The sequence below is a fragment of the Pseudopodoces humilis genome, chromosome 18, assembly GCF_049639895.1.
Source record: "Pseudopodoces humilis isolate 2021_Gansu_Grassland_sample_001 chromosome 18, ASM4963989v1, whole genome shotgun sequence".
In the NCBI taxonomy this organism is placed as follows: domain Eukaryota; kingdom Metazoa; phylum Chordata; class Aves; order Passeriformes; family Paridae; genus Pseudopodoces; species Pseudopodoces humilis.
Genome location: NC_142217.1, coordinates 3,110,931 through 3,130,959, shown reverse-complemented (window position 1 = coordinate 3,130,959; position 20,029 = coordinate 3,110,931). Strand labels below are relative to the sequence as shown.

Below are 20,029 nucleotides of genomic sequence, written 5' to 3'. Positions count from 1 at the left end.
GTCCTTGCTCAGCAGATCGGGGAGAAAAGGGCAAAGAGACAGGTCCCTTCTGGTACTTTTATTTTTGTCCATGTCTCTCCAAGACAAATCTTGAGTTGGAAGGGTCCTGGAAGGATGGGGTGAAGGTCACTGGTTTTAAACCCTGTTTTATTTTCTTGTTTCACTTTGGAGGTAGGATTTGGAAGTACTTATGCAACCTGCCCTGTTTGGATGATGCCAGCATGGAGTTGGCACTTTCCTTTATAGCCTCGGGGGTTCAGAAGTGTGAATCAGAGACCGTTTGTCTACACTGATGCTCCTATAGAAACTTGTACCAAGTGGAAAGTCCCGGCTCCCCGTGTTTCTGTGTTGCTCTGCCAGTATATCTGCTGCAACCTTCCAGGTCCAGCCTCCCAGCCCTTGCCTGGCTCTGCAAGAGTGAGTCAGCTCAGCCAACAGCATCTCCTCTCCGGGGCTTCATGATCCCAACCCACGTGTGCTCCTAACAGTGCACTGCCAGAGGGATTCTGAGTGGTTCCTGACCTCCTGCACCCCTTCCTGGTGGGCACAGGTGCCTTCTGCTCCTGCTGGCTCTGGAGATGTGGTAGGTCCGTGTGGGAGAAGGCTCAGATGTCCTCTCTTAGGTCAGGGTCTGCAGTGCTACTGAAAGAAAATTAAATGGGAAATATTAACTAGAAAGCATGGGGCTGAGGGAAGGGATTCACAGCTCACAGACATTAAGGCAGGATTTGTTTAGGGTTTTTTGGTCATTTTTCTTCCACAAAAGTCTAGTGTTTTTTCTTGTATTTGTCAGTGAGGATTTTGCTGGGATGCATTGTGTGTCAGGGAGCTCAGGGTTTATGTTGCTGACTAGAACAATTGATTTTTATTTATTTGTTTATTTACTGCAGGAGAGAAACGAAGCTGTAAGTTTTAAGACTTTAGCTGCTCTGGAGGAGCTTTTTTTAGAGAAACAGCCTGATTGTGTTGCTGTGTGTGATTGACACAAGCTCCTCTAATCCTGTTGCCAGTGTGGGCTCTGCAGCAGAGCCCTGGGATCTCTCACTCTGGTGCCCAGGTCACCTCAAGCTGTTCTCTGGCAGCCCAGGGTGCTTCTGCCCAGGGCTGGGTGCCATCTCCTGCCCTGGAGCTCAGCTGCACATCTCAGCCCTGGCATTTCACCAGCTCCCTGCCAGCAGGAAAGATGCAAACTGCAGGTTTTTGGGCACTTCCCGATTTCTTACCCTGCCTTGTTCCTTCCTGTTTTGCCTTGCTTCAGAGAAGTCTTGGGTCCCAGATGGTGCCCAGAGGTGGTGGCCATCCCTGGACAGTTTGGTGGCTGTGTAGGGGCCAGGGCTCTGCAGCAGGAACACGCTGGGCTCAGCAAACTCATCACTCAGCAGAGCCCAGGACAGGGATATCGCTGTCCTGAAGTGGTTTTGGAAGGAGACCACCTGGAACCTTCTTAATCCCTGGAGCAGTGAGGTTCCCTGGGACCTGATCAGTGTGCTGAAAGCTGCCTGCTTGGTTGAGTACTTTCTATATTACTTTTTAAGCATGATAATTACACTGTTGCGATTGCCAAGGTAGGGGCACTCCTGCCAACACAGCCGTGCCTCCTGCCAGCTGATGTCTCCTGCCTTGGTTGCGGAAAGCTGCTGTGGTGGGAAGCTCCATCCGTGCTGTTGGAGGTGTGGGGTTGTAGCCTGTCACCCTTTCCTTACACCCTAAGCTGCCCTTTTTGTGTGCACCCCAAAAGAGCCTCCAGCAGCTCCCTGCTGCCAGGCTGCGGAGCGGAGCCCCGCGTCACCATCTCCTTGGGAAGTGTCCCCCAGGAAAGCCCTCCCGTGGGTGGGTGCTGCCAGGTCCCTGGTTTCAGAGGAGCTCCTCTCCTGCAGGAAGGTGGCAGGCAGTGTTTATGTCAGTTGTGTTTGCTGGGGCTGGAGAGTGACTGTGTTAACACGCAGCAGATGGGCTTGGTGAATAGGTGCTGGAGATAACCCTATTTCCTCACACAGCTTTGTTGCCTGTTGGGAAAGGAGCCAGCCAGGCTGTTTAAGGAGAAGTGTGGAGCTTGGACAGGCTGAGGATGGATTTCTCTTTTGGCTAGTTCAGTTTTGGGAGGAAGTTGTTGCTGAGGGGCAGAGGCTGCTGCAGCAACCCTCCGTGTTCTGGTATGGGTTGGACTGTGTAGAGGCAGCTTCCAGCCCGAGCCCTCTGGGATCTTTGGACCCTAAATTTGATTCCATTCCAGGCAGGGACTGGGATTGTCCATCAGTCCTAGGCAAGGGTGTGAAGAAAGCAGGCTGCAGGCTGGTGTCCTGTCAGTCACCAGGGCTGGGGGATTGGTGGCTGGGAACCCAGAACTGTGGGGCACAGCTGAAGGTTCGTGTCCCATGTCCTGTGCTGTGCCGTGTGTCTCCCACTCACTTTTAAGGAAAATCATGTTCAGGGCACCATGATGTGCAACAGAAGGCAGGGAAGTCTCCTGCCAAAGCTTGTCACACTGGTGGCCCAGGCACTGCAGGACCTTTGAGAGAAGAGCTGATGGCCCTTCTGGAAGGCTGTTTGGTTTTCCTGAGAAGGTCAAGTAGGTGAAAATGCCAGCAGCAGTTGGACAGTGTTAGGGGCCAACTCCTGTTGCATGGGCTGAGAAGATGGGACCAGGAGAAGCACAGTGTGACCAGAAAATGTCACAGCTCCCCAGGGCCATTCCAGGACACTTCAGTGTCCTGGCTTCCATCTCCCTTCCAGCTGCCTGGAGCCTGGATCTCCCACCCAGCCAAGTGAAATGGTGCTGCCTTCCATGAGCCTGCAGCTTGTTGCTGATGCCACATCAAGCAGGTCTGGTGACGTGGCTCATCCCCTCATGTGGTACTTCTGTCTTTTGGGTTATCCTGGGTTTTGTCCTCTCTATGGGAAGGGACAGGGTGATTCCTTCCCCAGTTCTGTGGTGGCATTGCTAGAAGCCTTTACCTGCTGGGTAGGACCATGGGTGTATGTGCAGGAGGAAGATTGGTGGCTGTGTGTCCCAGTCCACAGAAAACATTGTGGCAGCTGCATTTCAGGGTGGATTTTTTGGAGCCAGTGCTCTCCTGCACTGTGTACACTGGGTAACAGCATGGAATGCTGCAGGAGGATGGAGGTGGATGGCACAGGTTGCTGACAGCCTTCCCTTGCCTTTTGCTGATGCCTGTGGTTTGATGAAGCTCACCCAGTAAGACAAATGGATGTGACAGGATCACAGTGCCCTTCATGGCCCCATTTCCTGCCAGAGCCGGGCAGCAGCTCCTTCCTCTGCTTGAGGAATGATCTCCCTTTCAGATGTTGTGGACATGGTGCTGCCACAGGGGAGAGGAATGTACAGTGGCTCCCAGCTGTAGGACTTGAGGCAGAAAAATCAATGTTTATATTTTTCTTAGCTGGGAATAACTCCAGTAAATAAACACCTTGCAGAGTTCAAATGATGCAGGCACCTTGTATGAACCAGAATGAATTTTCAAGCTCTCTCTTGCAATAAAATGGATTTCTTGATTTCAGGCTTTATTTAGAGAAACGTTTGATTTAAGAAAGGTGTTGAAGGTTATATCTGATCTCTGTGAGGTGGAGCTGCTCTTCCAGTGGCTGTGGAGCATGGTGTGGAAATGTGGTCGGATTGCTGCTGCTGCTGGAGTGTTCCCAGGAGAATTTCTCATGTACCAGCCAAAGGGAGGGTCACTTCCCTCCTCCCCAGGGGGGTTCTGGCTGCATCCTCTGCCCCTCCAGACCTTGCTGCTGCATTGCAGTCTGCTCAGAGCTTTGAGAAGCTGCGTGTGCAGGTGCTGCTGCTTGGGATTCTGGAGACCAGCCAGGACCCGGTTCCTTCCATGGGCTGCACTGGCATCTTGGAGCTGTCTGTGCCTGCCCTTTATGGGATTAAACACCCTCCTCCCCTTTGTTCTAGGCAGTGTGATGGTTGAACTTGGTAGTTGAAGGGACACTGGAGAGGGAGCCAGTGGTGAGCCCACTGAGGGGCAGCTCCCATGAATTAGGCTGCTCTAGGTCTCTGGAGGTCTGACTGCTGTTCCTGGGAAGGGCTGAGGGCATGGGATGGACTTGGAGGCTTCTGCACAGTTGATCCTGTCTGTGGTCTCAGGAAAGCAGAACAGGGTGGAAGGGCTTGGAAGGGACCTGCTCTGCTGGTGAGAGGCACAGCTGACCTGGAGCTGGGGTTCAACATTGGATTTAGGACTGGGCCGTCTTATCTGGGAGCAGGAGTGTGTGGAGGGAGGGCTCTGGGCTCCTGGAGCATGTTTAACTGGGGGAGAGCTGGTTTGCCCTTGTGTGAAGGAGGAGGAAGCAGAAAACTGCTTTAGCCCCACCTTTGCTCCAAGCTGTAGGAAATGACCCCGAGCAGGGGACAAAGGGCACCATGCAGGACTGGGGCTTGTTCTCAGTGTGACTGCACACATGGCATCCTGAAAGCACTGGGAGGGCTGCACTGGGGGAAGACTGCTCTCTGCAACCCAGGGATCATCATGGTCCATGGACCTGGTGCTGCTGCTGCACTTTCTGAAAATTGAACCTGTCTAGAGAATGTAATTGTGACTTCCCACTCTGGGATGAGATGGTTCTGTTGTGTGTTGGATCCATTCTCCCATCAGGGTTTCAGGCATTCCCAGGCAACATTGGAGGTTGACACCAGGGGCTGGTGCAGCCAGAAGGGCATTATGTCCTCTCTACTTCACAGATGAGTGGGGAAGCAGCTGGGGCTGGGACATGGTGCCCCTCTTTGCTGAGCTTTGGAAGATGCTGGTGAGCTGTCCTGGCGCTGGTGCCTCATGGAGCTTCTGCTCCCAGTGGGCCAGGCTTCTGGCCCCAAAACCTACAGCTAGGTAAAAGCACCTCTGCACACCAAAGCCTGCCTTCCTTGGCTTGGTGGTGTCTGGTATGGGATGACACAGTTATCCCAGTGTGGATAAGTGGTGTGGAGCTTGAAGGAGAGGAGGGAGACAGGAACAGAAAGTGAGATGGAGGTGGGTGAAGTAAAGAAGGAGGAACGCATTGATGCTGGAGCAGCAAGAAGGCAGAGCAGGGTGTCACCTCCTCCAAAGAGTTCCAAATGACCTGCAGACTCACAGAGTTGCCAGGGTTGGGCACGGAGATTGTGTGTTTGCTCACCAGGGCACAACCTCCACTGTGAGAATGGGGTCAGTGGGTGCAGGGCTGTGTCTTTTGCCCTTCCTGAAACATTTTGGATGGAAGCCAATGCATTGCCGTACACTTGGAGAATTTATCAGTGCCAGAGGAGCAAGTGCCTGTAGAGCAATGACTGAACTGAAGGTCGTTCCCTTCCTGGAAGCAAGGTCCTGACCATGTCAGCCCAGGAAACACGTGGTACCAGTGCATATTGGTTGGCCCTGGCCTCAGCCTCACGCTGTGTCTCCTTTCTTGCAGCCACTCCCACTCTCCCGGCTCCATGGCTGCTGTCCGTGAGTGGTCCTGCACGCGCTGCACCTTCCTGAACCCCGTGGGCCAGCGGCAGTGCTCCATCTGCGAGGCTCCCCGCCAGAAACCCGACCTCAACCACATCCTGCGGCTCAGCGTGGAGGAACAGAAATGGGCCTGTGCCCGCTGCACCTTCAGGAACTTTCTGGGCAAGGAAACCTGTGAGGTGTGTGGCTTCACCCCAGAGCCGGGACCCGGTGGCTCCCCCTTGCCCGTCATCAACGGCATCTTGCCCAAGCCTGCCGTGCTGGTGGAGCCCAAGGGCACATGCAAGGAGGAGGCTGCCAAGGCAGAAAGCAGCAGCGAGGACTCAGATGGGAAGAGCCCTGATGAAGCAGAGCTGGAGAGCGGCTGGGCTTGCCAGCGCTGCACCCTGCACAACACGCCCGTGGCCAACTCCTGCTCCGCCTGTGGTGGCCCACGCAAGCTCTCCCTGCCCAAGATCCCACCAGAGGCGCTGGTCGTCCCTGAAGTCATCACCCCGGCCGGATTCCACATGGCCCCCTCCACCCCGCAGCCTTTAATCTCCACAGAGATCTCTGATGGTGACGCCGTGGCCGCCCAGGGCCCAGTGGCTATGGAACAAGAGGCCCAGAAGGTAGCAGCCTTCAGCCCCTTCTCCCCGGGGCTCCAGAACAACCCTGTGCCCCGAAGCCGGCGGGAGGTGCCCCCACAGCTGCAGATGCCGGTCCCTGAAGGCTCCCAGCCCGCGCCTACGGGTGCCGTGGGGCAGAAGGGCTCTCCCCAAGGTCAGGCCAGGGCTGCCCCCACCACACGCTTCCCGGAGCTGCTGTCCAACAAACGGCTGAGCGTGCTGGAGGAGGAGATGGAGGTCAGTCCGTCCCACTGGAAGTGCAGCTCCTGCTCCCTGCTCAACTCCGCTGGGGCCAGCAAGTGCGAGGTTTGCAGCACCCAGAAAGGCAGCGACACCATCAACCTGGTGGGGGACTCGGTGAGGTTCACCCCGTGCAGCCCCTCCAGCCCTGACTTCACCACCTGGTCCTGTTCCAAGTGCACCCTCAAGAACCCCACGCAGGCCCAGAAGTGCAAGGTGTGCGGCTCCTCCAAGCTGCACGGCTTCCAGGAGCACGGGGCTCCGGGCGAGCCGGCCCCGCGCTGCCCCGACTGCGGCGCCTGCGACAGGGCCGGCTGCTCCTGCGGCACCAAGGCCCCGTCCGCCCGCAAGGTCGCCCGGCTCTTCCCCGCCCCGCTGCCCGGAGGGCAGGACAGGCCGGGCCAGTGGGCCTGTCCCGCCTGCACCCTGCTGAACGAGGTGAAGGCCAAGCACTGCGGCGCCTGCCACACCCCCCAGCAGTACGTGGCCCAGCACAAGGGCCTCAAGCCCCTCAAGAGGAGGGAGAGCATGCACGTGGAGAAGAGGAGGCAAACAGATGAGGGCGAGGCCAAAGCCCTGTGGGAAAACATCGTGACCTTCTGCCGGGAGGTGAGTTCTTGCTTGTTCCTGGCTTCCCTTTCTGCCTCCCCTATAGCTCTGGGGCAGCACCTTCCATGCCTGGGGTTCCAGGGATCTTCCCTGGCAACAGCTGAATGCTGGTTGTTAGCACTGAAATGTCGTATTTTGGTGCAGAATGATCTCTGGGGTGAAGACAGCCCACACAGCCCACACCTGGTGCAAGGGTGAGGGACTCTAAAACCTAGTGCCAAACCTGTTAACTCTGAAACTCAGTGGTGTTTTAAATCAGGGAGAGAGAACTTCTGTGAGGAAGGAGACATCCTTAGGTGGTCAGTCCATCTCCTGCCAGTGTCTAGCGGTGGGGAAAGGCAGGGAGTGTGTCCAGGTTTGCTGGTGGCACTGCTGTCTGTGGGTGCAGGAAATCTGGGGCACAACAAGCAGAGGCTCTGGATGAGAGTGCAGGCAGAGGAACTGCTGCCACTGCCAGCAGCTGCAGCTGTTTCAGAACATGGGCTGGGCCTTGGCATTCTTGGTTTGTGTATCATAAATGCAGAGGTGCAGCACAAATGGCTCCCCCCATTCTGGGCAGGCCAGCTGAGCTGTAGCTGTAACCTGGCTCTAGCTGAAGGTCTCAGGAGTACGTGCCAGCACCCACCTTCCCTCTGTGAGGTGTCTGGTCTAGTCAATTGGGTTTTAGCCTCAAACACCACTCTCATGGCGTCATTTTTTTTTCGCTGTATGGCATTAAAAGCTCTGTGAATGTTGCTTTCTCTGGCCTCCTTCTGGGGGAAGCCTCCAGCTCTTCTGGACCAGATGGAAAGGGAGTTGCAGTCCCATTTTGACGTACAGACAAGGCTTTTCCTGCCTGGTCTGAGGATTGTGTCCATTCCTGTGCCTCCACTGCACAGTCCAGGGAACAGAGATATTTGGCTTGGAGGGGAGGCTCTGAGAATGTTCTTGTTTGGGCTTGTGGTTTTTTTAAATTGCTGTATGTCCTTCCTAACAGGCGTGGGTGTCTTTATAGCAGAGACCCGGATTGTACTTATCCCCGTCTTTAAAGCAAGTGAATAGCCTCTTTTGTAGGCAGGGAACATCTGTTACATCAGGAATCAGGCCTGAAGGATGAATCATGATGATGGCCAGGCTGAATTAGCAGCGTGGCACTGCCAGGAAGGGGAGCCTGCCTTGCCCCGTCCCGCAGTGCTCGGTCAGAGCCTTGGCTGAGCCTGTTGTGCTCCTGAACCCCCCAGTAATGGGCTGTTAGATCTGCGTGGGCCTTCTCCCAAAAATCCCCCTCCACCCCAAGCTCAGCTGTGCTCTGACATGTTCAGGTGCGAGGTCAGGCCTGGCAGCAGTGCAGGGGCGATGCTGCTCCCGTCCCTGGCGCGAGGCCGCCTCCGAGCTCCCTGCTCCGCTTCCCGGGCTGTTCAGCCTTCCCCTGGAGGAGTCAGGCTGGCCAAGTTCTCCTCCGTCTGTTGTCCCCCTGCCCCACGTCATGTGGAGCAGCCCATCTTGCTGCTCCCTGCCAGGATTTCTGCTTGAGCTCCTGCTGTGGGTTTTCCTTCCTCTGCTATTCCAGCGATGCCTTTTCCAACTCTTCTCAGTGTGTGGTCCCTGTTTTAGCTTTACCCTTTCTCTTCTGCTGGGGAGCAGTGCAGAGCTGACCTGTCCCACTGGAATCATGGAGTCAGAATGGTTTGGTTTGGAGGGGACCTTAAACCTCATCTCACTCCAGCCCTGCCAACCCACCTCACCTTCCACCAGACCAGGTTACTCCAAGTCCTGTCCAGCCTGGCCTTGAACGCTTCCACAGATGGGGCAGCCACAGCTTCCCTGGGCACCCTGTGCCAGAGCCTTCCCACCCTCACATTGAAGAGTTTTTCCCCAGTATCCAACCTAAATTTTTCCCTTTTTAGTTTAAAACTTTCTCCTTGTCCCATCACTGCATGTCCATGTGAAAAAATGCTTTCCCTCTTATTAATCAGCCCCCTTTAGGCACTGCAAGGGGCTCTAACATCTCCATGAAGCCTTCTCCAGGTGAACACCTCCAGCTCTCCCAGATACCTGGAGGGGATCCTGCCCACGGAGCATCTCAGTGGCCTCCTCTGGACCTGTTCTAACAGATCCCTATCTTTCTTGTGCTGAGTCCTCCAGAGATGGGCAAAACTGGGGTCTCACAAGGGCAGAGCAGAGGGAGAGAATCCCTTCCCTCATGTCCTCATGGCCCTGCACATCAAGTTCCTGCAGAGCCCAGAGATCCATGTGCAGGGATGGGCCCCATCCAGGTCCCCAGCCAGGATGTGAGGCTGCTGGAATGGTGGCTGCTCCTCAGCTGCAAGGGGCAGATGCTCCCCTGAGAGAGCAGAACAGCTGTTAGTTGAGAAACATCCTCCTGCAAAAGAGGAACTGGAGGTGCTAATTGAGGCACCACAAAGAAAGCATTCAGGTAGGATTGCCACAAAAGTGGAGGTCAACTACTAGTGCAGCGTGCATAAAGCTAATTTAAATCAGAGGCAGCTTTTGCTGAAAGAATTTAATTTAATTTCATTTAATTGACAATAACAAAGAACCACCTGTTCTCATTTCACCCTGTGTTAGACTGAAAAAGCCACCCTTCTCCACTTGGTGAAGTTCTGTGCTTCCATCCATGTGGTTAATGCCTGTGGGATTACCTGCCCTTCCACTCATCCTGTTTATTTATTACACAGCAGCTATTGCAGGAGAGCTGGGACATGGGATACACTCACTCTGGAATTGCTTGCCTGGTTGTGGTCTGGCTGAATGCAATTGCAAAAGCCGCCCCTCCCATCCCCATGGATGTGCCTGGGGGGTGGCACAGGGCTGCCAAGCCCAGCGTGTCCCTTCCGGAGCAGGGACAAGGCTCGGGTTGAGGTGTGTTTGTGTGCCAGGTGGCTCCTCCTCGCAGCCTTGCAGGTTTTGCTGCTTCTGGAGGCAGCCAAGGCGCCCCACAGCCCAGCTTTTAGCACTGGCACAAAGTGTGAGACGGTCCCTGCCCGGGGAGGCTCATGTGAAACAGAAAAAGGCAGATTGGAGTCACAGCCCGGAGCTCGGGGCCGGAGAGGTGAGCCTGAGGCAGGGCTGAGTGCTGGACCTGAAGCACATAAAGGATCTCTGCTGCTGCCAGCAGACGCCAGCCTAGTCCTGCCCCCTTGCAGCACTGCCTGGGCCAGTCAGGAGGGTTGGGGGCTCTGCTGTCTCTCAGGGGGGCAGTGGGAGGCTCTCCAGGCCCCCCCAGTTCCAAGTGACTCCAACTGATGCTGTCCTTGTCTTTTGCTCTCACAGAACAAAGTCAATTTTGTAGACGACAGTTTCCCCCCTGGGCCCAGGTCCGTGGGGTTCCCGGAAGGTGACAGTGTGCAGCAGCGGGTCAAGCAGTGGCTGCGGCCCCACGAGATCAACTGCAGCATCTTCAAGGAGCGCTCAGTGAAGTGGTCAGTGTTCCGCACCCCCCGGCCCTCGGACATCCTGCAGGGACTGCTGGGGAACTGCTGGTAAGGGCGAGTGAGCCGGGCTGACACCTTCCCGCCCCTCCCCTCCTTCCCCTCCTCTTCCTCCAGCTCCAGCTCGGCCCCCTCAGCCCTACTCAATCCCATTTATGCCCCCAGGCTGTAGCCCATGCTCTGCCTCACCCCCTGCCAGCGCTGCGTGGCCGGGCAGCTCGTGCTGCCCGCCCGTGCCCCGCTGAGGCCGCCCCGCCTGCCCGGCAGGTTCCTGAGCGCCCTGGCCGTGCTGGCCGAGCGGCCCGAGCTGGTGGAGAGGGTGATGATCACCAGGACACTGTGCCCCGAGGGTGCCTACCAGGTGCGGCTGTGCAAGGACGGCACGTGGACCACGGTGCTGGTGGATGACATGCTGCCCTGCGACGAGTGCGGGTACCTGCTCTTCTCCCAGGTCGGTGCCGCGGGGGACAGGGGTGGGCAGTGCTCCAGGGGTCAGGGAGGCTCATCCCAGGCTCTCCCAGGAGGGGCAGTGGGAAGAGGCACTGCTGGGGTTCATGTGAGGCCCCTACTTTATGCTGCATTTAGAGTCATGAAGTCACTGAGGCCCCAAAGATCATCAAATCCAACCACTGATCAAATACCCTCTGCCCACTAAACCATGCCACAAAGCACCACATTGTTTCTGAACACTTCCAGGCATAGTGACTCCACTACTGCCCTGGACAGCCCATTGCAATGCCTGACCACCTTCATTAAGGAATATTCCCAATATCCAATCTAGACCTCCCTTGGTGCAACTTGAGGCTGTTTCCCCTTGTCCTGTCCCTGTTCCCTGGGATCAGAGCCCGACTTCCCCCGGCTGTCCCCTCCTGTCAGGGAGTTGTGCAGAGCCAGAAGGGCCCCCTGAGCCTCCTTTTCTCCAGGCTGAGCCCCTTTCCCAGCTCCCTCAGCTGCTGCTGCTGCTCCAGCCCCTTCCCAGCTCTGTTCCCTTCCCTGGACACGCTCCAGCCCCTCAGTGTAGTGCCAGGTGCCATTGACCTTCTTGCCCACCTGGGCACATCTGACCCATGTTCAGCTGTTGCTAAGCGGAACTCCCAGGTCCTTTCCCAGCAGGTACTTCCCAGCTGCCCCAAGTCTGGAGCTTCCAGGGGATGCTGTGACACAAATGGAAGATCCAGCACTGGTTGCACCCTGTTTGCAGCTCAGGACACTGCTCTTTGCTGTGTCCTCAAAACAGCTAAACTCTTTCAGGCCATAATATCCATCTGTTTAGACCCCTTTTGGCTTTCCCCAGGCTGCAGTGAAGGAGTTTCATTTCCAGTTTCTTTTCTCTCACCCCTCCTTGCACCACAGCCACTGGCAGGGAAAACACCCCTTACTCTTCATATAAAAGGAAAACATTATAACCTGTGTTTTGCACCGTGAAGGATTGAGGGAAAGCTGTTTCTTTCCTCTGAGGGGAGGTCTGGCATCTTGGCTGTGCCAGGGAGGGACTATGAAGAGGGAGGGGAACATGGAGCAGCCTGTTCCAAGCCAGTGCCCAGTTGCTCTGAGCATGCTAGGGTGGCATCTGCTCGGATCAATGGAGCTCCCTCAGCCCCTCCAGGACATCGCTCTGCCCTGCCTTGCCCTGCCTGCCAGGCCCAGGGGCTCTTGCTGGGATCACGTCCATGAAGGAGACTGAGAACGTCTCTATTGAAACTCAGGGGGCAAAATCTGCTGAAGAAAACAAAGTACCACCATCAGGAGGAGACAGGGACTGGGACTGCTGGCCTGAATTTTGTTCTGCAAAACCAGTCCTCTAGGTTTTGACACACAGCCATGTCAGGACAGGACTTAAACTTCAGAGAAGGGAACAAAAAGTTTGTGTCTACATTGTACCTCTCAGTAGACAGAGGATACAGATGCATTTCTTTATTTCAGCATAAGAAAACCTATCTTGGTTTTTACCTTTTCCTTCAATCTTCCATGAATTTCAAGTCTGCTTTTGGAGTTTTTTTTAATATTGGAGGTTTTCACATGGGCTGGGCTTGCCTTGCCTCTGTTTCCAGGCGCATCTGAATTGTGATGAGATTGTTCTGCTGAATGTTCAGCTGTGGGAGCTGGATGTGGGGGATAAAAAAGGAAAATCAGAGTTTTAAAAATAAAGGAAAAACAGGCTCTTATCTGAGCTCTCTGGCTGTGGTTCAGGCAGAAATAAACAACATGGATTTTGTTGAGCGAGGGACCCAAAAACCAGCAAAAAGCACTTTTAAGCTCTCTTTATCCATCATAAAGAAATCTTCACTGCCCTCCTTTCCTCTGCCAGCTCTTGGCTGCCACCTGTGAGTCACACAGGCACAATGTACCAGTGATTTTCCCTGCTGCTCTCTAAGCACCGGATACCAAACCCTATTTGCTGGGAAAAAACTTGCATCTTGTAATTAGGCCTTGTAGTTACTCCATGTGCTGGAGTAGAGGACTTTGCCAGTGCAAGTTTTTGGAGCTTGTCCTTGAAGCAGTGTCTGTGTTCCCTGGGTGGAATCCAATCAGTCCCATGGCCATGTGCACTCTGAGCAACCTCCTCTGCCACAGGGGTGTTGGTTTGGGTTTGCAGAGGTGTGTGAGTTAAAGGCAGCTGTTCCAGATGTGCTCCACATCACAGAATCCTAGAATGGGTGGGAAAGGACCCACAAGGGTCATAAGTCCAACTCCTGGATCTGCACAGGATGCCCCAACAATCCCACCTTGTGCTTGAGAGCATTGTCCAAATGCTCCTTGAGCTCTGGCATCCTTGGAATCCTCTTCCATTATTAAACAGTTCTAAGTTCAGGTTGAAGTGGATGGAAGGAGCTCCCACCCTGCCAGCCTGACTGCTGGACACCCCAGGGTACATGCAGGCCTCTTGGGTGTTCATTCCAGGACTACTTCCCAAGGGGAATTGAGCTCTGCAAACACTGAGCAAAGAGCGAATTGGTCACCCATGGCCAAGGGGACAAGCTCCTGGCATGGCCTTGCTGCTCCTGCTTCCCCAGCCCCAGGACAGCTGGCAGGGATGGGTGTGAGGGGCTTTCCCACTTTCTGCCCAGGGTGAAGATGTGTCCCTCCCTCTCTCTGCAGGCCCAGAGGAAGCAGTTGTGGGTGGCCCTCATTGAGAAGGCGCTGGCCAAGCTGCACGGTTCGTACTTCGCCCTCCAGGCTGGGCGTGCCATCGAAGGCCTGGCCACGCTCACAGGGGCCCCCTGCGAGAGCCTGATGCTGCAGGTCAGCTCCACTAACCCTCGCGAGGAGCCCATTGACACTGACCTCATCTGGGCCAAAATGCTGAGTTCTAAGGAGGCTGGGTAAGACGAGGCAGGAGCAGGGACTCTGGAGAGGGGGGTGAGGGGAAGCAGTTGTGTCTTTAGAGGCTCAGGAGAGGGATTACTGCATTAGCTGGGGTGGAGTACACCACCCTTGCCACTCAACTGAAGCATTGGTGGAGTCCCACTCAAAGCTCTAAGAAATCATTTCTCCTGTGAGTAATTCTCATATGAAATCAAGAGCCTGGTGAACTTCCCCTGCACGTCACTGCTGTCTTGCAGGAGTCGGGAAGCGGCACTGAGCCCGCTGGCTTTGCTTTGAGCTTTTCTGTTGTGTGAATGCTTGACCCTGCGCGTGTCTCCCACCCGTATGTGACATCTTTGCTAATGACACCTGGCTGGTGCTGGTCTCGGGGGGCACAGCCAAAGCAGAGACCTCCTGCTCATCACTAGGGCAGGAGGGCAGCTGGGCTGGCTGAAGGCTGGGGTGTGGGGCCACACAGATGGATAACTCCCAGCACATGGTGTTCTCCTAAGCCTGACTGGTGCAGACTTCCTGCCCCAAATAGTGTCCTCACCCCTGCCAACTTGTCCAGCTGCTGGACCACCTGTCTTTCCCCATGGCTTTCTGCCAGCCAGCAGAAGTGGGCAGGATCCTGGGGCCTGGCAGAAATCAGGGGAGGTTTGGGGCAAAGTTCCCCACTGCAGATCAACTCTCCTTGGAGCCTGGGCTCAGCATGCACGTGGACAATGGGAGGGAGCTGTGGCCAGCACGGCTGGGCACTGTCTGGGGAGTGCCGTTGATCCCAGCATTGTTGTAGCAGAGGGAGCATCCATGAGCCTCCTGGGAGGAAGCTCTCCCATGCTTGGAGTGATAGGGATGAGCTTCCCCCCACGCCAGGCCTGGCAGGACCCCGAGGGTTTGTTGTCCCCGTGCAGGTTTCTCATGGGCGCATCCTGCGGCGGAGGCAACATGAAGGTGGATGATGTGGCCTACGAGAGCATGGGGCTCCGACCCCGGCACGCCTACTCCATCCTGGACGTGCGGGATGTCCAGGGCTTCAGGTGAGCTCGGGCTGGAGCCTGCCATGGCACTGCAGCTGCTCCTGACAGCACACCCAGCAGGAACTCTGGGGGCAGGTAACTGAGGGCATGGTGAGCAGGACCCTAGGGACTCTTTGGTGTCCCCATCCTCATGGCCAGCAAGGATGATGCCATCCTAGGGTGTCACATAAATGTCGTTGTCATATGAGCTGTCCTTGCCTGGTGCTGGCTCCATGGCCAGGGGTGGAATGTTTTACCTGGTCTCACAAGACACAGAGGTCTGAGTTGAGCTCTAACTTCAGTGAGGTGCTCAGAGCATATTGCTCACGTCTGAATGCAGGGGGGTAGAAATGGATGCCACCCTGACAGCTAGGCTGCTGTAGAAAGCTGTATTTCAGCCATGTCACTCTCAGCAGCCTCTCCCCTGCTGAGCCCCTTCCCCACAGCATCTGGCTGAGCCCCTTTGGGCAGGGAAGGGCAGAGGGAGCAGCAGCAGGTCCAGAGCCACAGGACAGAGACTTCTGGGGCCACGATGTGGCTGACACATAAGTTCTGGGATGCTGTGAGGGCTTTGGAAGGCAGGAGTGATGTGGTGTCCTTTGCTGGGGGGCAGGCTGGGGGTCTCCCCTCCCTCCTGGGTCTTTGACACTTCTCCCCTTCCCCAGGTTGCTGCGTCTCCGGAATCCCTGGGGCCGCTTCTCCTGGAATGGCAGCTGGTCAGACGAGTGGCCGCACTGGCCGCTCCCCCTGCGCCACGACCTGATGCCCCATGGCAGCAGCGAGGGCGTCTTCTGGATGGAGTACAGCGACTTCATCAAGTATGGCACTGCCAGAGGCAGAGCGTGGGGTGGGGAACAGGGATGGAAAACGGACCACAGGGTCACAACAGGGCAGGCGGTCATCCCTAGGGAACGTGGGTGTCCTGCAGCATGCAGTGTGCCCCACTGGGACTGAGCCCGGCTTCCCCACAGGTATTTTGACTCCGTGGATATCTGCAAGCTCCATTCGGACTGGCACGAGGTGCGTGTGCAGGGAATGTTCCCCAACAAGGCCAACGGGCCGGTGACGGTGACGTCGCTGACGGTGTTGGAGCGCGCAGCTCTGGAGTTTGCCCTTTTCCAGGAGGGCAGCAGGTGAGCTGGCCAGGGCAGTGAAACTGCTGGGGGGGCTCAGCCTGGAGAAGAGGAGGCTCAGGGGGGACCTTCTGGCTCTGCACAACTCCCTGACAGGAGGGGACAGCTGGGGGGAGTCAGGCTCTGCTTTGAGACAGGACAAGGGTAAACGGCCTCAAGTTGCACCAGGGGAGGTTTAGATGGGATATTGGGGAAAATTTCTTCACTAAAAGGGTGGTCAGGCCCTGGCACAGCTGCCCAGGGCAGTGATGGAGTCCTCATCCCTGGAAGGATTTAAAAACTTTATGGATGTGGCACTTGAGGACATGGGTTAGTGGTGACCTTGGCAGTGCTCGATTAATGGTTGGACTTGATGATCTTAGAGGACTTTCCCAGCATTAATGATTCCACAATTCTGTGGGCCCAGAAGAAATCTGAACACTTTGATATCTCACCACATGGCATTCCTTGGGGTCACAGAACTCAGGGACAAGCCCCCATCACCATCTCTCCAAATCTTGGGAACTGCTCATGTTTAGCTGGAACCCAACTCCTGAATGCAGGGCTGGTTCCTGGGGCTGGATATTTGGGGCAGTGGGAAGCTCTTCCCTGGATCTGCTGCCTGTGTCCTGGGTGATATGTGACCCTTCTGCCTGACGCAGGAGGTCAGACACGGTGGACAGCCACTTGCTGGACCTGTGCATCATGGTTTTCCGGGCCACCTTCACCAGTGGGAACAAGCTGAGCCTGGGCCGGCTGATGGCCCACAGCAAACGAGCCGTCAAAAAGTTCGTCAACTGCGACGTGATGCTGGAGCCGGGTGAATACGCCGTCGTGTGCTGTGCCTTCAACCACTGGAGCGCTGCCCTGGCCGGCCCTGCTGCCCAGGGTGAGGGGATGGAGGGGCCCTGGGGGAGGGAGAGGTGCCAAAGCCCTTGGTCCTCATCATGGAGATCTCCTTGAGGGTGGAGGTTGCCTGTTGCATGCTGCACGTGCATCAACCCGGCACCACCGTGCTCCCGGGGATTGTGGGCTTGGTGACAGTTCCCTGATCCCCCTTCCTCCGGGTGTCTCTGCAGCTTCCAGTCCCACCAGCAGCCGAGCAGCCACTGATTACTCCAGCTACATCCTGGCCATCTACAGCTCCCGCCTGGTGATGGTGGAGCAGGTGGAGGCGCAGCCCACCACGCTGGCAGATGCCATCATCCTGCTGACCGAGAACAAGGGCGAGCGCCATGAGGTGGGGAAGGCACAGGGTGGGGGCTGCAGTGGGGTGGAGGGTGATGCTGCCAGAGGAAGCCTGGACCTGTGGGGTCCTTGGGAAGGGGTTGGGCAGGGCTGTGCCAGCTCTGGCTGCCACTCCTGGATGCCCACCCCCTTTGCTCCCTGGACTGCTGTGTGGCACCCCAGCAGGTGGGCAGCCCTTGGCTAGAGTGGAAGATGCCGGTGCAGGGGTTTTGATTCTGGGACAGGGGTGCCCCGAGGCTTCATCCCCCTCCCTGCTGTGTGCCCCAGGGCCGTGAGGGGATGACCTGCTACTACCTGACCCACGGCTGGGCAGGGCTCATCGTGGTGGTGGAGAACCGGCACCCCAAGTCCTACCTGCACGTTCAGTGCGACTGCACCGACAGCTTCAACGTGGTGTCCACACGCGGCAGCCTCAAGACGCAGGACAGTGTCCCCCCCCTGCACAGGTCCGGGGTAGGCAGGGGTGGGTCACGGGGGCTGCCGTGGGGCTGGGAGCAAGGCAGAGCCAGGGCTGGCAGGGACGGATTGTTGAGACGGGTGGGGTTGCTGAGGTGGAGGTGGGGTTGCTGAGGTGGGATTGCTGGGGCAGAGGTGGGGTTGCTGAGGTGGAGGTGGAATTGCCGGGGTGGAGGCTGTGCCCTGAGCCCGTGGCTCTCTCCACAGGCAGGTGTTGGTGATCCTGTCCCAGCTGGAGGGTAACGCCGGTTTCTCCATCACGCACCGCCTGGCGCACCGCAAAGCCACTCAGGCCTTCCTCAATGACTGGATGCTGACGAAGGGCACCCACAACCCGCTGCTCACGCCCGAGGTGGCCGGGCTGCACGGCCCCCGGCCCCTATGACAAAGAGCCTCCCTCTCCCTGCCCCGCTGCCCCGTTCCTGTCACCGAACCTCTGGCTCAGGGTGCCCCCCCGAGCCGGCAGCGCTGAGCTGTGGGGCAGAGCTGGGGTGGCACCCCCAGCACTTTGCCCCACGCTGCAGGGCCGGGGTGAGTTCTCAGGGCCAGCACCAGCCCTGCCCGCTGCCCCTGCCCTGGCACTGCTGCCCCCCACGCACTTTACGAGGAGCGGTTGGGGGCACGGGGCCGTCTCAGGATCCCACCTGCCCTGTACCTGCGCTGGGCCCGGTGCCCTCTGCCCGCCCCGGGGACTCTGGGGGAGGGAGAGGGTGGAGGTTGCTGTCAAGTCCCTTCCCAGGCACCACGCTCAGGACTCTGCCCCTTCCCGTGGTGCCAGGGCACTGGCGCTGCAAGAAGAATATACCTCTGATGTCTGTCCGTCTGTGTGACCCTCCGTCTGTCCCCGGGCCCTTCCTGCTGTCTTGTTGCCCCCCTTGTCTGCTGCCAGGACCAGCGTGGTGCTGAGGTTGGGCTGGGGAGTGCCAGGGTCACGCTGCCATGGTGCCACCCAAGCCAGGGACACTCCACCCATCCTGGGTGCTGGGCCTGGCGGGGAGAGGGCACAGGGTTGTTGCAGAAAGCTGCTGCTGAGGGGGTTTTGCTGTAATTGGGGTGAAACTCGGAGGTTTCACCACCTCCTCCTTGGCTCCGGGTGGGGAGCGAGGCCTCGGGGTGCTGCTGGCAGGGGCTGAGGCACCAGGGCCCCTGTCCCTGTCACACAAGTGTTACTATGCAAAGGCGGCCGGGGGGAGCAGTGCCTGGAGAGAAGCCATGGCCCCAGCTGGGCTCAGCCACCCGCCACTGCCCTGTGGGCCCCCCATGCCCCATGCAGGGAGGGTGGGCAGCAGGTACAGACCCGGGGTCAGGGAGCAGTTCCCTGGAGCTACCACGAGTCCATGAGCTGGGGAGGGGGTGGTTTTGGGGGAGATGAGGAGAGCCCACTCCTCCAGAGGCTGTGGGAGGCAGTGAGCACAAGGCGAGGGCTGCACCTCGGGGTGCCACTGGCCCTGTGGGTGCTCTGAGGTGGGGGCTGATCCTGGAGGGAGCTGTACCCCACGTTTTCAGGGCATTGTGGCTCTCTGACATGGTGTGTGTGTGTGTGTGTGTGTGTGTGTGTGTGTGTGTGTGTTTTGGGGTTCCCCTCTGTACCATCTCCTGCCTGAGCTGTGTGGATTTACAGCTGAGGGGGGGTGATGGGCAATGCTGGACCCTGTTCTGGCAGGGACCGTGCTGGGGGGTCCTGCACCCCAAACCCTGCACCAGCAGAGTTGGGCTGGGCAGGGGTGTGGGGGTCTCTGCCTGACCTGTCTCTCTGTGTCCCCCGGGGATCAGGGGGTGGTGGGGGGGTGGTGGGGGTGGGGCATCCTCCCAGCCCCCCACAGCCGGGGCTGCTGAGCCAAGCTCTGTCCGTATTTCTGTTTGTTGATCTGTTTTCTCTCTTTCCAGCTCCTTCCTCCTTGGGATGATTTGTCCTTCACTTTTTTTTCTCCTCTCTCTTTTTGTCTTTCTGAGCTGTGAATATTTTTAACCCTGTAAATACTGTCCAGCTCTTCAGAATCATAGGATATTTTATCAATTGTAAATCAGATCAGTAATCCCTGTATGATATGAATTATCCATGGGTGGTTTTCAAACTCAGGTTCTGACGGACCAAATAAAGTTTTGTTTTTTACTGAAGCCGCCTGGTTTTGCTGTGTGAGAGACAAAAAGGATGAGTGGGCTGGTTTGGGGGTCAAAGCAATGGGTCTTGAAGGCATTTCTGTGGAGCAGTGACGGTGCTGGGTGGAGAGCTGAGCACTGAAACAAGGGGAGTTGGGAGTTGTTGTTTAATTCGATGCACTTCGGGGCGCGGGAGCGCAGAAAGGGGCGGAAATAAAGCAAAACAAAAGCAAAATCCAGGAATTCCCATAAAATGAGCGATGTTCTCTCTCAGGGCCGAGCAGGGCTGTGCCGTGGCCGGGAGAGGGCACCCACCATCCGCCTGGATGCTCTCCCGCTCCTGCCTCAGTTTCCCCAGCCGTTCCATGCCGGGCAGCGCGGTGCCCGCCGCACCCCGGCACCGTGGCCAGGCTGGGGATGCAGGAGCAGCTCTCCCTCCTCGCAGCA

General features: G+C 57.1%; 1 protein-coding gene across 9 annotated transcripts in view; it reads left to right on the top strand.

Annotated features, from left to right (window-relative positions):
* Positions 1 to 19,261, top strand: part of CAPN15 (calpain 15) — a 55,868-nt gene extending 36,607 nt beyond the window's left edge. For 8 of the 9 annotated variants that reach the window (XM_014252765.2, XM_014252768.2, XM_014252766.2 and 5 more), the window contains 11 exons: positions 5,416 to 6,910; positions 10,184 to 10,392; positions 10,609 to 10,792; positions 13,441 to 13,664; positions 14,562 to 14,687; positions 15,332 to 15,484; positions 15,638 to 15,799; positions 16,441 to 16,667; positions 16,858 to 17,018; positions 17,294 to 17,472; positions 17,690 to 19,261. In XM_014252765.2, the coding sequence (XP_014108240.2) occupies positions 5,416 to 6,910; positions 10,184 to 10,392; positions 10,609 to 10,792; positions 13,441 to 13,664; positions 14,562 to 14,687; positions 15,332 to 15,484; positions 15,638 to 15,799; positions 16,441 to 16,667; positions 16,858 to 17,018; positions 17,294 to 17,472; positions 17,690 to 17,867 (3,298 nt within the window). In that variant the 3' untranslated portion in view covers positions 17,868 to 19,261. Of the gene's footprint in view, positions 1 to 5,415; positions 6,911 to 10,183; positions 10,393 to 10,608; positions 10,793 to 13,440; positions 13,665 to 14,561; positions 14,688 to 15,331; positions 15,485 to 15,637; positions 15,800 to 16,440; positions 16,668 to 16,857; positions 17,019 to 17,293; positions 17,480 to 17,689 lie in introns of all 9 variants that reach the window. The other variant, XM_014252764.2, reaches the window with a different exon arrangement.
* The last annotated feature ends 768 nt before the right edge of the window (positions 19,262 to 20,029 follow it).